This window comes from Halichoerus grypus, chromosome 2 (genome assembly GCF_964656455.1).
Source record: "Halichoerus grypus chromosome 2, mHalGry1.hap1.1, whole genome shotgun sequence".
NCBI lineage: Eukaryota > Metazoa > Chordata > Mammalia > Carnivora > Phocidae > Halichoerus > Halichoerus grypus.
This window is the reverse complement of record NC_135713.1, coordinates 124,723,829-124,735,683: the sequence shown is the minus strand read 5'-3', so window position 1 is coordinate 124,735,683 and position 11,855 is coordinate 124,723,829. Positions and strand designations below refer to the sequence as shown.

General features: G+C 39.5%; 1 protein-coding gene across 1 annotated transcript; it reads right to left on the bottom strand.

Moving 5' to 3' along the window:
• Positions 1–751: 751 nt before the first annotated feature.
• C2H5orf15 (chromosome 2 C5orf15 homolog) lies at positions 752–11,834 on the bottom strand. The gene is made up of 3 exons (XM_036089062.2): positions 11,696–11,834; positions 3,624–4,150; positions 752–2,461 (listed from the first exon to the last, which is right to left on the bottom strand). Exons 1-3 carry the CDS (start codon positions 11,832–11,834, stop codon positions 2,330–2,332), a joined length of 798 nt encoding a protein of 265 aa, XP_035944955.2. The 3' UTR covers positions 752–2,329.
• Between the last annotated feature and the right edge of the window lie 21 nt (positions 11,835–11,855).

Here is an 11,855-nt window from a genome sequence, read left to right as displayed (position 1 = left end):
AGTCGGTTAAGCGTCTGCCTTCAGCTCAGGTCATGATCCCAGGGTCCTCGAATCGAGCCCCAAGTCCCAAGTCGGGCTCCCTGCTCAGCAGAGAGTCGCCTGAGATCCTCTCTCCTCCTTCTGCCCCTCCCCCACTTGTGCATGCACACTCTTATAAATAAAATCTTTAAAAAAAATAAGATTTATGTTTTTTAAGTAATCTCCACACCCAACATGGGGCTCAAACTCACAACCCCAAGATCAAGAGTCAGATGCTCCACCAACTGAGCCAGTCAGGCATCCCACTGGCATCAACGTATGATGTGACGCTCCAAAAGTCAAAGACTACTTGATTGCAGCACTGGGTGTGGAACACAAAGACTGTGCCATCAGGAAAAGCCCAAGAACCCTAGATCCACTAAGGGGGTATGAGCTTCCTGATAGGGGAACCTTCAACAGGGAGACAACAGGGAGGCCAGAATGCTAGGAAGTATTAGAAAGTATAGTATAGAAAGTAGAAAGATTTAGCTGCTTTACTTTTCTTTGCAATCCTACTTTGCCAGTTTTCAATAAACTTCAGTACCTAGCAGAAAACTGGACCTGAAGTAGGGTTTAGAAATCTGAGAGGATTCATAGAGACAGAGTACTACTGCTAAAAGGAACAAAAACAAGCTAGTCGGTTTAGCTTCCTCCCAACAAAACATAACCCCTCTATCACCACCCAAAGGAAGGACTCCATGCCATCATTAAATGAAACACACTTATAAAATCATAGATTTATATCTTTGCCATTTATTTTTAAAATCTTATTCAAAATATTAAATAATACAATTTCAGATATGAAAAACTACTGCAATAAAACAGTTCAGGTGTATTTCCACTGTGCTCCCCTTCCTTATCAGGACAGTACGTTGTCCACCTGAAAGAAATGGTGGATTGCCCTACTTCTTCCATCTTTACGCAAAGCACATGCCCACTGGCTCACCCAGGCTTTCCGAGTAGGTGTTTTAACATAAATATTAAGGGCTATGTTTTCTAAAAAGCTGCAGTGACATTTGTAAGTCAACCATGGTTCAAATCACATATTTACATACTCATCAACTCTTTATTATATAAAGACAGGCTAAAATGAAATACAGTAAATAATTTCCAGTTGCTGTGAAAAACAAAACAGAAGAAAATAAAACAAGTACGGGGGGAGAAAAAGTCAGTGTACACATTTGTCCTTTATGTATACAAACAACTTCATTCAGGTATAATTTTAATTTGAAAGGCCTACATACAGTATTATTTTTTTTTTTTTTTTAAGATTTTATTTATTTATTTGACAGAGAGAGACAGTGAGAGAGGGAACACAGCAGGGGGGAGTGGGAGAGGGAGAAGCAGGCTTCCCGCTGAGCAGGGAGCCCGATGTGGGGCTCGATCCCAGGACCCTGGGATCATGACCTGAGCCGAAGGCAGACGCTTAACGACTGAGCCACCCAGGCGCCCCGTATACAGTATTATTTAAGTGATAATGGCCCCTAAGATTTACTCAAACTTACTATGAAGTAATAAAGTGAACAAATCTGATACAATTTTAAACTCTGCTCCTTACTTGAAAGCTTGGAGGAACCCATGCTACAATCAATTGCTAACTAAAAGCAATTGTATGTATATTTAGTATTTTCCCACAACTTCTACCTCTAAATTTAATTCAGTAATTCAAGCCAAAATATGGTATCTCTGTAACATTTTATCTACGTCCACTGCAAACTAGTCTCTCTACTGCCAGAATTTCTAGAGACATTTATTAATGTGTTGCCTAAAATTGTGGTCAGATTGAGCAATATCATTATCTTAAATTATATTTAAATTATCCAAAAATATCCAAAGTAATTTTCCTGGAAGAAAAAAATGTTACTCTTATGCCAAGCACTATTACACACATCCTTGTAGATTACAGTTTGGGAGCACAAAATGTGGCTTAAAAAATAGTACTTGGATGGCAGAAAGAGAATCTGAGCCAGCAGTACCAGATATGTTAGGATTTAGTTAAAGGCTGGGATCTTTTAAAACTAGTATTACTAATACTTCCAGAAGAAGTACAATAAAGAAATCTAAAACAAAACTAACAGATAATGCTTAGCTCCACATTCTGAACACCTGATTAAATTTACCTCTAAAAGTGTAGATAAAAAATTATATATTCCTTGTTTGTGACATTTCATTTCCAAAGCACCAAGGCAAAATAAAGAGAGACCCATCTCTCATTTAAGTACCAACTGCCTATGGCAAACATCTGCACAATATTATATAAAAAAGTCAAGCAAATAAAATTACATAATAAGCAAACTCAAATCACAGTGCTTTAAAAAATATAATCATTGGTAATCTTCAGAGAAGGCATTGCCTCATTAACATTCTGGTCTAGACGATGATATTCCACTGTTTTGGAGCAAAGACCATCACGCCATTTCCTGCTTTGAACCAGAAGGAAAATCTGGAAAAAAACAAAATAAATTAGATATGCAAAAAAAGCAAATAGAGGATATGCTAAAAGTATAACAAGTGCACTATCTCTCTCCTAGATTCCCAAATTCAAAAAGTAAAAAGACAACAACAAAAGGGCTTTATTTTCCATCATATAAACAAAGTTAAACAGTGCTACTCAAATTTTAATGTACAGAGTGCTTGCTGAAGACTGATTCTGGGTTCTATCTGCAGAGATGAATTAGTAGATTGCAGTGGAGCCCAGGAGCCTGCCTATTTAACAAGTCCCTTAGGTGTTTAGATCAGAGATAGCCCAATGTTTCAACACTGGGAGAGAATATCACTGGCAATGAAAATAAATACGTAACGATTTTACAACCAGGAAAAAAAAAGTATTAAAATACTATTGGGGGGGCGCCTGGGTGGCTCAGTCGTTAAGCGTCTGCCTTCGGCTCAGGTCATGATCCCGGGGTCCTGGGATCGAGCCCCACATCAGGCTCCCTGCCCAGCGGGAAGCCTGCTTCTCCCTCTCCCACTCCCCCTGCTTATGTTCCCTCTCTCGCTGTATCTCTCTCTGTCAAATAAATTAAAAAAAAAAAAAAAATACTATTGGGGCGCCTGGGTGGCTCGGTCGTTAAGCGTCTGCCTTCGGCTCAGGTCATGATCCCAGGGTCCTGGGATCGAGCCCCAAGTCAGGCTCCCTGCCCAGCGGGAAGCCTGCTTCTCCCTCTCCCACTCCCCCTGCTTGTGTTCCCCCTCCCGCTGTCTCTCTGTCAAATACATAAATAAAATCTTAAAAAAAAAAAAAATACTATTAAGTTCAATGCTTACTTAATTAAAAGTATTAAATTAACAATTCTTCTCCATAGTATTCCCACTGAAGTAACAATGCTAACTTAAGATGTAATACCTGTTTTTCAAAAACCACTAGGCTTTGGTTTTGCTCAAAAAACAATTTGACTTCTTTTTTTAGAAGCACTCAAGCTAAAGCATTCTGTCTGTAATTTGTTAAAATACACCATAGGTTCATAAACCGATAGACATCTTGATATTTTACCATCAATTTAAACTTGACTAAAAAAGAAAAAAATTCTGAATCATCAAAAACATTAGTAAGAAATATGACTGAGATAATAAAGGGCAATTAGAGGGGCTGAAAACCCCAAACATACCTTCCTTTTGTTGTGATATGTAATGTAAACAACAGCAATACAAAAAGCAAAAATAATAAGATGAAAAAAGAAATGGCTATCTTCCTCTTCAATATTTGAGGATGGGGTCTTAAAAGATCTCACTGACTGTTCAATTTCCATGTAGTTCCTGTTTTCTTCCAGAGCCTCACTGGACTCATCATCCCTGGGGCTGGTGGTCCAGTCATAGTCTGGTTCTCCATAGTCTCCATTGTCCAGAGTGTCTTTGGCAGTGGATGGAGAACTGTTGAGCGTGAGAAGATCCTCCTCCTCCATGCTGGGATCTTCATTGTTATCTGTTTCCTCTTGAGACAGAGAAGTAGTAGGTGAAGGATGAGGGGCTACAGCTGCCCCTCCACCTTTCTCTGTACTAGCTGTGGGTTGGAGAGTGGTGTTGATTTGGAAGACAGAAAGTTTGGTTTGGTTTTCATGTGTTAAAGCACTCATATTTGGAGGAGAAACATCTGGCAGGAGTACAGTGTGGCTCGGCAAATCAGTATTTGGTAGAGCTAAAATAGTGAATAAAGAACATTAAACTGAAATCTCCAACTTTATCTCTACCAAGCTAGAAGGATATTCACCTAAATTTTTCACTAAGCATTTCTCTTTGCCAAATTCCTCTTTCCCTTGAGAATTTGTTAATAAGTCTCAATAGCCAACAATCAGTTACATTTCTTCTTAGTCAATTATTCATCAGGTAATAACTCTTTAGCCAGAAGGTAACAAGTTTAGCACCATAAAAGACCTACTACATTATGTAGCCTGTCAGCAAAAGAAAAAGGAAAGAATAGAGAGGGGTAACTTTAGGTCACAATGGTGACATTCACACAAAGCTCTTATCCATCCCCTCTGTTTTCATTTCACAAAGGGGCTGGACTTCAATAACCATTGTCCAGACTGCACCCCATCTCCAGAACAGTAAGACTGGCGGCTGATCCTAGCTCAAGTAGGTCACAAACTCGATATAGAATGTGAACCTAACGGGCGCCTGGGTGGCTCAATCGGTTAGGCGTCTGCCTTCAGCTGAGGTCATGATCCCAGGGTCCTGGGATAGAGCCCAGCGTTCTGGCTCGCTGCTCAGCAGGGAGTCTGCTTCTCCTTCTCCCTCTGCCGCTCACCCTGCTTGTGCTCTCTCTCTCTCTCAAATAAATAAAATCTTTTTTTTAAAAAAAAAATGTGAAACTAAATATTTTCAATACAATACAACAAATTCAAGAGAAGCTATAAGCAAGCTGTAGTCAGCATTTCTAAGTGATACTAAAACCAGAAGACCTCCTCTCCCAATTTCCTTTCTTTTTTTCTTCTTTTCCCTTTTTTTTTTTTTTTTTTTTAATTTAGGTATTCTTAGGGAGAAGAAAGCAAAAACTCCTAAAGGGGAAGAAACGGAAATTGGATTGGAAACTTGAAAACTAAGTGTGAACTAGACTATTTTAAAGATTGGGGAAGGCAATCCAGTATGGGAATGACACCAAACACATACAAGCTCTTATTTCCCTATGTTCCTACCCACTCAGTGTGGTTTACTGAAGTAGTTTAAATTATTTACAGAAGTAGCTCTATACACCAAAAGTTCAGAAGAATCCTGCTGAAATTTAACAGTGTTTCTAATATACAATCTAATGTAGTATCTGTTGAAAAGCTTCATGAATATCCATTATACTTGTAAAAAAAGGAACTGTCTGGGGCGCTTGGGTGGTGTAGTCAGGGTTAAGTGTCTGACTCCTGGTTTCGGCTCAGGTCATGATCTCAGGGTTGTGAGATTGGGCCCTGTGTCGGGCTCCACACTCAGCAAAGAGTCTGCTTAAGACTCTCTCTCTCAAAAAAAAAAAAAAAAAAAAGACTCTCTCTCTCTCCCTCTCCCTCTGCCCCTCCCCAATGCTCATGCTCTCTCTCTCTAAAAGTATATAAATCTTTTTTTAAAAAAGAGGAACTGTCACATCAGATCTAAAAATACAAAAATACTATTTTAAAGTCTATCAAATTAAAGTAAAATATTTTATAGGGGTAAGATTAAACCAAATCATTCCCAGGCTTTCACAAACATGTGCATACACGTAAATTAACAATAACAGACCACTCTTTGTTCAAACATGTAATACTTGAATACATGAATACACTCTGGTTTGTGTATCATAGTTGACACCTATTTTGTATAGAAAAAATAGCTAGTTTCAGTTGGACTGAATGAAATCTCTTAGAAAAAATAATTTAGTAAATTGGTAAAAAAAGAAAAATTAGTAAATTAGTAAAACTGCCTTAAAGTATTTTCAACAGTTGGTTCCTTGAAACTTTCCATTGAAAGAAAAGAAGAAAACAGGTCCTACAATTGAGTACAGCATTCAGAAAACTATTAACAGGAATTTCTTAAAAGAATTTTTATATTTGCAATAGTATTATAAATTGCTATTTCTCTGATATATTTAACTTTCCTTGGATCACAAATTTAAATGTAAAATGTAAGGATGCCTGGGTGGCTCAGTCGGTTAAGCATCCAACTCTTGGTTTCAGCTCAGTCATGATTTCAGGGTTATGAGATCAAGCCTACCTCTGGCTCCACACTCAGCACTGATTCTGCTTGAAATTCTCTCCCTCTCCCTCCCCCTCTGCTCCTCCCCCTGCTCTGGACGGCAGGGCACATAGTAGATTGCTCTCTCAAATAAATAAAGCTTTAAAAAAAATAAAAATAAATGTAAAAGACAAAGGGAAAAAATCTTTAGAATCTAGGACTAGACACAAATTTGTAGACCTGACACCAAAAACACAGTACATAAAAGGAAAAAATCCATAAATTTGATTCTATCAAAACGAAAAACTTTTGCTCCATGAAAGACTTTCCTGTGAGGATGAAAAGATAAGCTACATAAAGGAAGAAATATCTGTGAGCCCCAACCCAAAAAAGGACTAGTATCCAGAATACATAAAAAATCTGAAAACTCAAAAACGAAAAAGCAAACCATCCAATTAGAACACAGGCAACAAGACACAGAGGCACATTTCACCAAAGAGAATATACAGATGGCAAATAAGCACAGGAAAAGATTATTAGCCACTAGGGAAATGCAAATTAAAACCACAATAAAGATATCACTGCACACCTATCAGAATAACTAAAATAAAAAGTAATGACAACACCAAATACTGGCAAAGATGCAGAGAAGCTAGATCACTTAAATGTTGCTGGTGGTAACATAAAATAGGACAACTATGCCAGAAAACAGTTTGGCAGTTCCTTAAAAAAATAAATATGTAACTACCATATGACCCAGCTATTGCACTCCTGGGCATTTATCCCAAAGAAATGAAAACTTACAATCACACAAAAAATCTGTACATGAATGTTTATAGCAGCTTTAATCATAAAAGCCAAAAACTGGAGCAACCCAGTTGTCCTTCAAAGGATGAATGGTTAAACAAAGTACAGTGTATCTATATAATAACAGAATATTACTCAGCAATAAAAAAGAACTATTGACACATGAAACAATTTGATGACTCTCCACAGAATTATGCTAGGTAAAAAAAAAAAAAAAAGCCAATTCCAAAAAGTTACATACCATATGATTCCCATTCATATCACATTCTTCAAATGATAAAAATAAAGAAATAAATAACAGATTAGCGGTTGCCAGGATTTCAGGAGGGAGTGGGGATAGGAAGGAAGTGGGAGTAACTATAAAAAAGCAACACAAGAAGTTGATGGAAATGCTCTTTATCTTGACTGTATCCATGTCAGTATCCTGGTTGTGACAGGGTACTACAGTTTCTTAAGATGTTACCACTGGGGAAACTGGGTAAAGGGTATGCGGGATCTGTATTATTTCTTAACAACTGCAAGTGAATCTACAATTATTTCAAAATAAAAAATTTAAAGAAATATATTTTTACTTCCCACTCCCCAAACAGTAAGGCCTTCTGAATGATCTGCCTGCTTCTACTTGAACTCCTACTGTCCGCTCTCCACACAGCAGCCAGAGTCGCCCTGTAAAAACTTCAGTTCAATGATGTTACTCCTTCAGCTTAAAACCCTCTGGGCGCGCTCCTCTTCTCTCAAAAGTGAAATTCAAAGTCTTTGTAATAGCCTACAAGATCCTACATGATCTGGCAACCTCAATCTCATCTCTTACTAAACTCCCAAACTACTCTGTCCCTGCTGCCTACTTAACAGATAGCAATAAATGTTTACTGAATATGCTCTTGACCCGATTCTCACCACAAACCCTACACCACTTCCCAAGTAGCATCTTTGCACCTATCACACCCTCTGAAAAGCCTTTTCCATAGTTTTCAGCCAGGCAAAACCCCACTCATTCTTCTAAGGGTATCTCCAATGTCACCCCATTTGTTGTTATAACTCCAATACCTAGCACCAAGTAGAAGCAAAATTAATCAGTATTGTTCAAGGTGTAAAAACTTGGACCTCCTGGGCCTCCACTCCTTCAAATCAGAGAATTTGATCTAGTCAGAAATGAAGAGTATTCAGAACAAAGTGACTTTGACTTTATGGATTTAATTGTTGAGCTTCTACAGCCATATGTATTACTTTAGACTTCTAAATGTTCCATTTTTACCCTTTTCTATTTGATATTTCCACTCTAATTAAAACAACATTTTAAAAATAACATTCTACATTTAATTCCCTTTAAAAAACTGTCTTAAAATCGACTACATCGATATTTCTTAAACAAGAATGCAGAGGACCCTGAGAATTCATTCACATTGGATTGGGAAACATGGCCTCAAAAATTAAACGCACTACACATTAAATTTAGGTGATCATTTGGGAGCAATTTAATGACAAACACAGAAAGTAGGCACTTTTGAAATGACATGGCAAGATTAAGGTGATCATCCAGTGATCCAAAATAATGCTTATATTATTTTTTATTCTGTCAAAATAAAAATTTAAAATCCTTACAGATTTCCAAGAATACACCCAAGTACTGAAATTTTAAGAAACTTAATATGGAGCAAGTTTAAATAAATCTAATGTAGTAACTTTCTAACTTTTTATGCTTACTTGAAGTTTGGAGCTCAACACATCCTATCTAGACTGTTATTTTTTTATTAATAGAGTAATTACTTTGGGGCGCCTGGGTGGCTCAGTCTGTTAGGCGTCTGCCTTCGGCTCAGGTCATGATACTGGGGGTCCTGGGATGAGCCCCGTATCAGGCTCCCTGCTCAGCAGGGAGTCTGCTTCTCTCTTTCCCTCTGCTCCTCCCCCTGCTCGTGCTCTCTCAAAATAAATTTAAAGATAAAAAAAAATAAAAGAGTAATTACTTTGAAATCACTCTACCATAAGGTATGCTTAAAAAAACACTTCTCTTAAAGTTTTACAAATGCCATGCTGTACTGCAATGTAGCTGCTTCCCTCTTAAGAGCATACGTATTACATTTAAATTATTTTTAGAAGAGAATAATAAGAATTTTAAATTGACAGAAAGACTTAATAAAAAAAAAAAAGATTGGGACGCCTGGGTAGCTCAGTCGGTTGAGCATCTGCCTTTGGCTCAGGTCATGATCCCAGGGCTCTGGGATCAAGTCCCGCATCGGGCTCCCTGCTCAGTGGGGAGTCTGCTTCTCCCTCTGCCTGCCACTCCCCCTACTTGTACTCTCTCTCTCTGACAAATAAATAAATAAAATCTTAAAAAAATAAAATTAAAATTAAAATTAAAAATTAAAAAAAAAGATTATCTAAAATGTCCCAGTTTAGCTGGAGAACTATTTATGGCACTCTAATAAATAAAAAGACAAGACACCTTAATACTCCACACTCCCCCCTCGCTTGCCCCTCCCTACAAAATTTTCAACCAGGGGGAAAGGCTGTTTCTGAAATACAGTTACCAGCTATCGATCCCTCAAACTGTATGTCTTAAGCATTCCAGTAAGAAATATAAATGCTTAAATGTCAGGTTTTTTCTTAAATGATTAAATAACTAAACAATCATGCTACGTAAGCACTTTAGGAACAGGAATATCTGCATCAACCAGAGAAATCCTCGTTATAGTTTACTCATGATGAAAGGGCCTTGGGAAAATGAACCTCAGTCCTTCCCCACAGACTTACAAATGCTTCTGGGACGGTGGCTGCCCTACCCTCATTGCTGCTGAGGAAACCTAAGGAAGTAACCACAGCACTGTAATAGATGAATGTATGGCTAGACAGCCCCTGTCGGCAAATAAGAAAACACTATCCCATTCATACTGTTTTTCACTGAAAAGTCAAAAAAGATTTAAGGAGAAAAGCAGGACTGTGTCTTAGCCTAAAGAAAAAAAGGAATACTAAACAAAATACTGCTTAATCATTACAAATTCTTATTAATGGATTTGTTCCCCCTAAGTCTCAGGCCCTAGGTTACATATTTCTTTATTTCCTGATAAAGCCTTCAATATCTTCATTCACAATGTAACATTTCTAGGAAAAAAAATACTTAATCATGCAACATTATTTACAAGAGCCAAGATATGGAAACAACCTAAATGCCCATGGATGGATGAACAGATAAAGATGTGGTGTGTATATACAATGGAATACTACTCAGCCACACACACACACAAAATGAAATACGGCATTTGTGACAACATGGATGGACCTTGAGGCATTATGCTAACTGAAATAAGTCAGACAGAGAAAGACAAATACCATATGATTTCACCTGTATGTGGAACAAAAAAAATCAAAACAAAACAAACAAGTCAAACTCATAGAGAAGAGACTGGTGGTTGCCAGAGAAGAGGGAATTAGAGGTTGGTGAAATGGCAGAAAGGTATTAACTTCCTTGGGGCGCCTGGGTGGCTCAGTCATTAAGCGACTGCCTTCGGCTCAGGTCATGATCCCCGGGTCCTGGGATCGAGCCCCGAATCAGGCTCCCTGCTCAGCGGGAAGGCTGCTTCTCCCTCTCCCACTCCCCCTGCTTGTGTTCCCTCTCTCACTGTGTCTCTCTCTGTCAAACAAATAAAATCTTTAAAAAAAAAAAAAGTACTAACTTCCAATTACAAAATAAGTCATAAGGATGTAATAATATATAGTATGGTGACTATAGTCAGTAATATAGTAATGCATATTTGAAAGTTGCTAAGAGAGTAAATCTTAAAGGCTCTCATTACAAGAAAAAAAAATTTTGTAACTCTGTATTGTGATGAGTGCTAACTACACCTACTGTGGTGATCAGTTCCCAGTGTACACAAATATCAAATCATTATATTGTACACCTGAATCTAACATGTTATATGCCAATCATACCTCAATAAATAATAAAAAGAATTTTAATAACAATTTTTAAATGAAATAATCAAATCCTACAACCCCATTAAAATGAAGCGGTCTTGTCCGGCTAAGCCAGGACACGGGGAACCATGTTTACCAAGAATCTCCCTTGTCGCCTTCCTCCTCTCCTCGTCCCAAGCCCCTCAGGAGCCCAAAGCCTCAGTATTCTGGCTCTTTACCGAGCACCAGTACCCTAAGATAGCTTTCTCCCCTTCACTTTTGCTCCCCAAAATATTCCATCAGCTCAGTCTGGTCAGTGCCCCTGCCCACCCTGGTCTTACTACTTATCTCACCCGTTCCGGAAACCGCCCACACTCCCTTGGTCCTGCTAGACCCCCGGGTGCCTCCCCCACCTTGGGACCCTCTCTAGACACCACACCTCCTAACCGCGGCCATCTCCTCACCGGTGATCTGTTCCCTCTGTCCCCTCACCACTCCCCCCTCCAAGCAATTTCGGAGATCCTACCACCGCCATTGCCTCTGGCAACCCATTCTTCAAGACTCTCTAGACAACACCACCACTCCTCCCTCCACGCCCATCTACAGACTCTGCTCCCTGGATCCCCGCATCGCTCCTCCCCACTTCTCGGGCTTCTCAGAGACCCCACCTCCTCAGACTCCCTCAGACAGCCTACTGTCCGTCCTCGCCCCTAGAGACCCTGCCCTATCTACACACAGCCATCTGCTCCGGACACTCGGAAGCGTCCTTTCCCTGGCCGGGCCTGTCTCCCTGCCCGTGCCCGGCCCTCCGCGTCTTCCCGCGCCCGCCCTGCCGCCGCGCCCCCTTTACCGCTGGACATGGTGGCGGACGCAAGCAGGAGCCCCAGGACCAGCGGCCGCGCCAATACTTCGGGGACCTGAAGGCCCGGCGAAGGCCGCAGTTTCGCTTGCACGGTTCCCCTCATCCTCCTCAAGGCTGCAGCGGCCATAACGGACTCCGCCAGGAGCCT

What these genes read in the sequence shown, in the direction of transcription:
- C2H5orf15 (XM_036089062.2), bottom strand. Translation starts at nt 11,834, where the DNA reads ATGGCCGCTGCAGCCTTGAGGAGGATGAGGGGAACCGTGCAAGCGAAA. An exon ending in GTCCGCCACCATGTCCAGCG is followed by an intron (nt 4,151 to 11,695) that starts GTAAAGGGGGCG and finishes TCACTATTTTAG; the next exon opens with CTCTACCAAATACTGATTTG. An exon ending in CATATCACAACAAAAGGAAG is followed by an intron (nt 2,462 to 3,623) that starts GTATGTTTGGGG and finishes GTTTTTTTCCAG; the next exon opens with ATTTTCCTTCTGGTTCAAAG.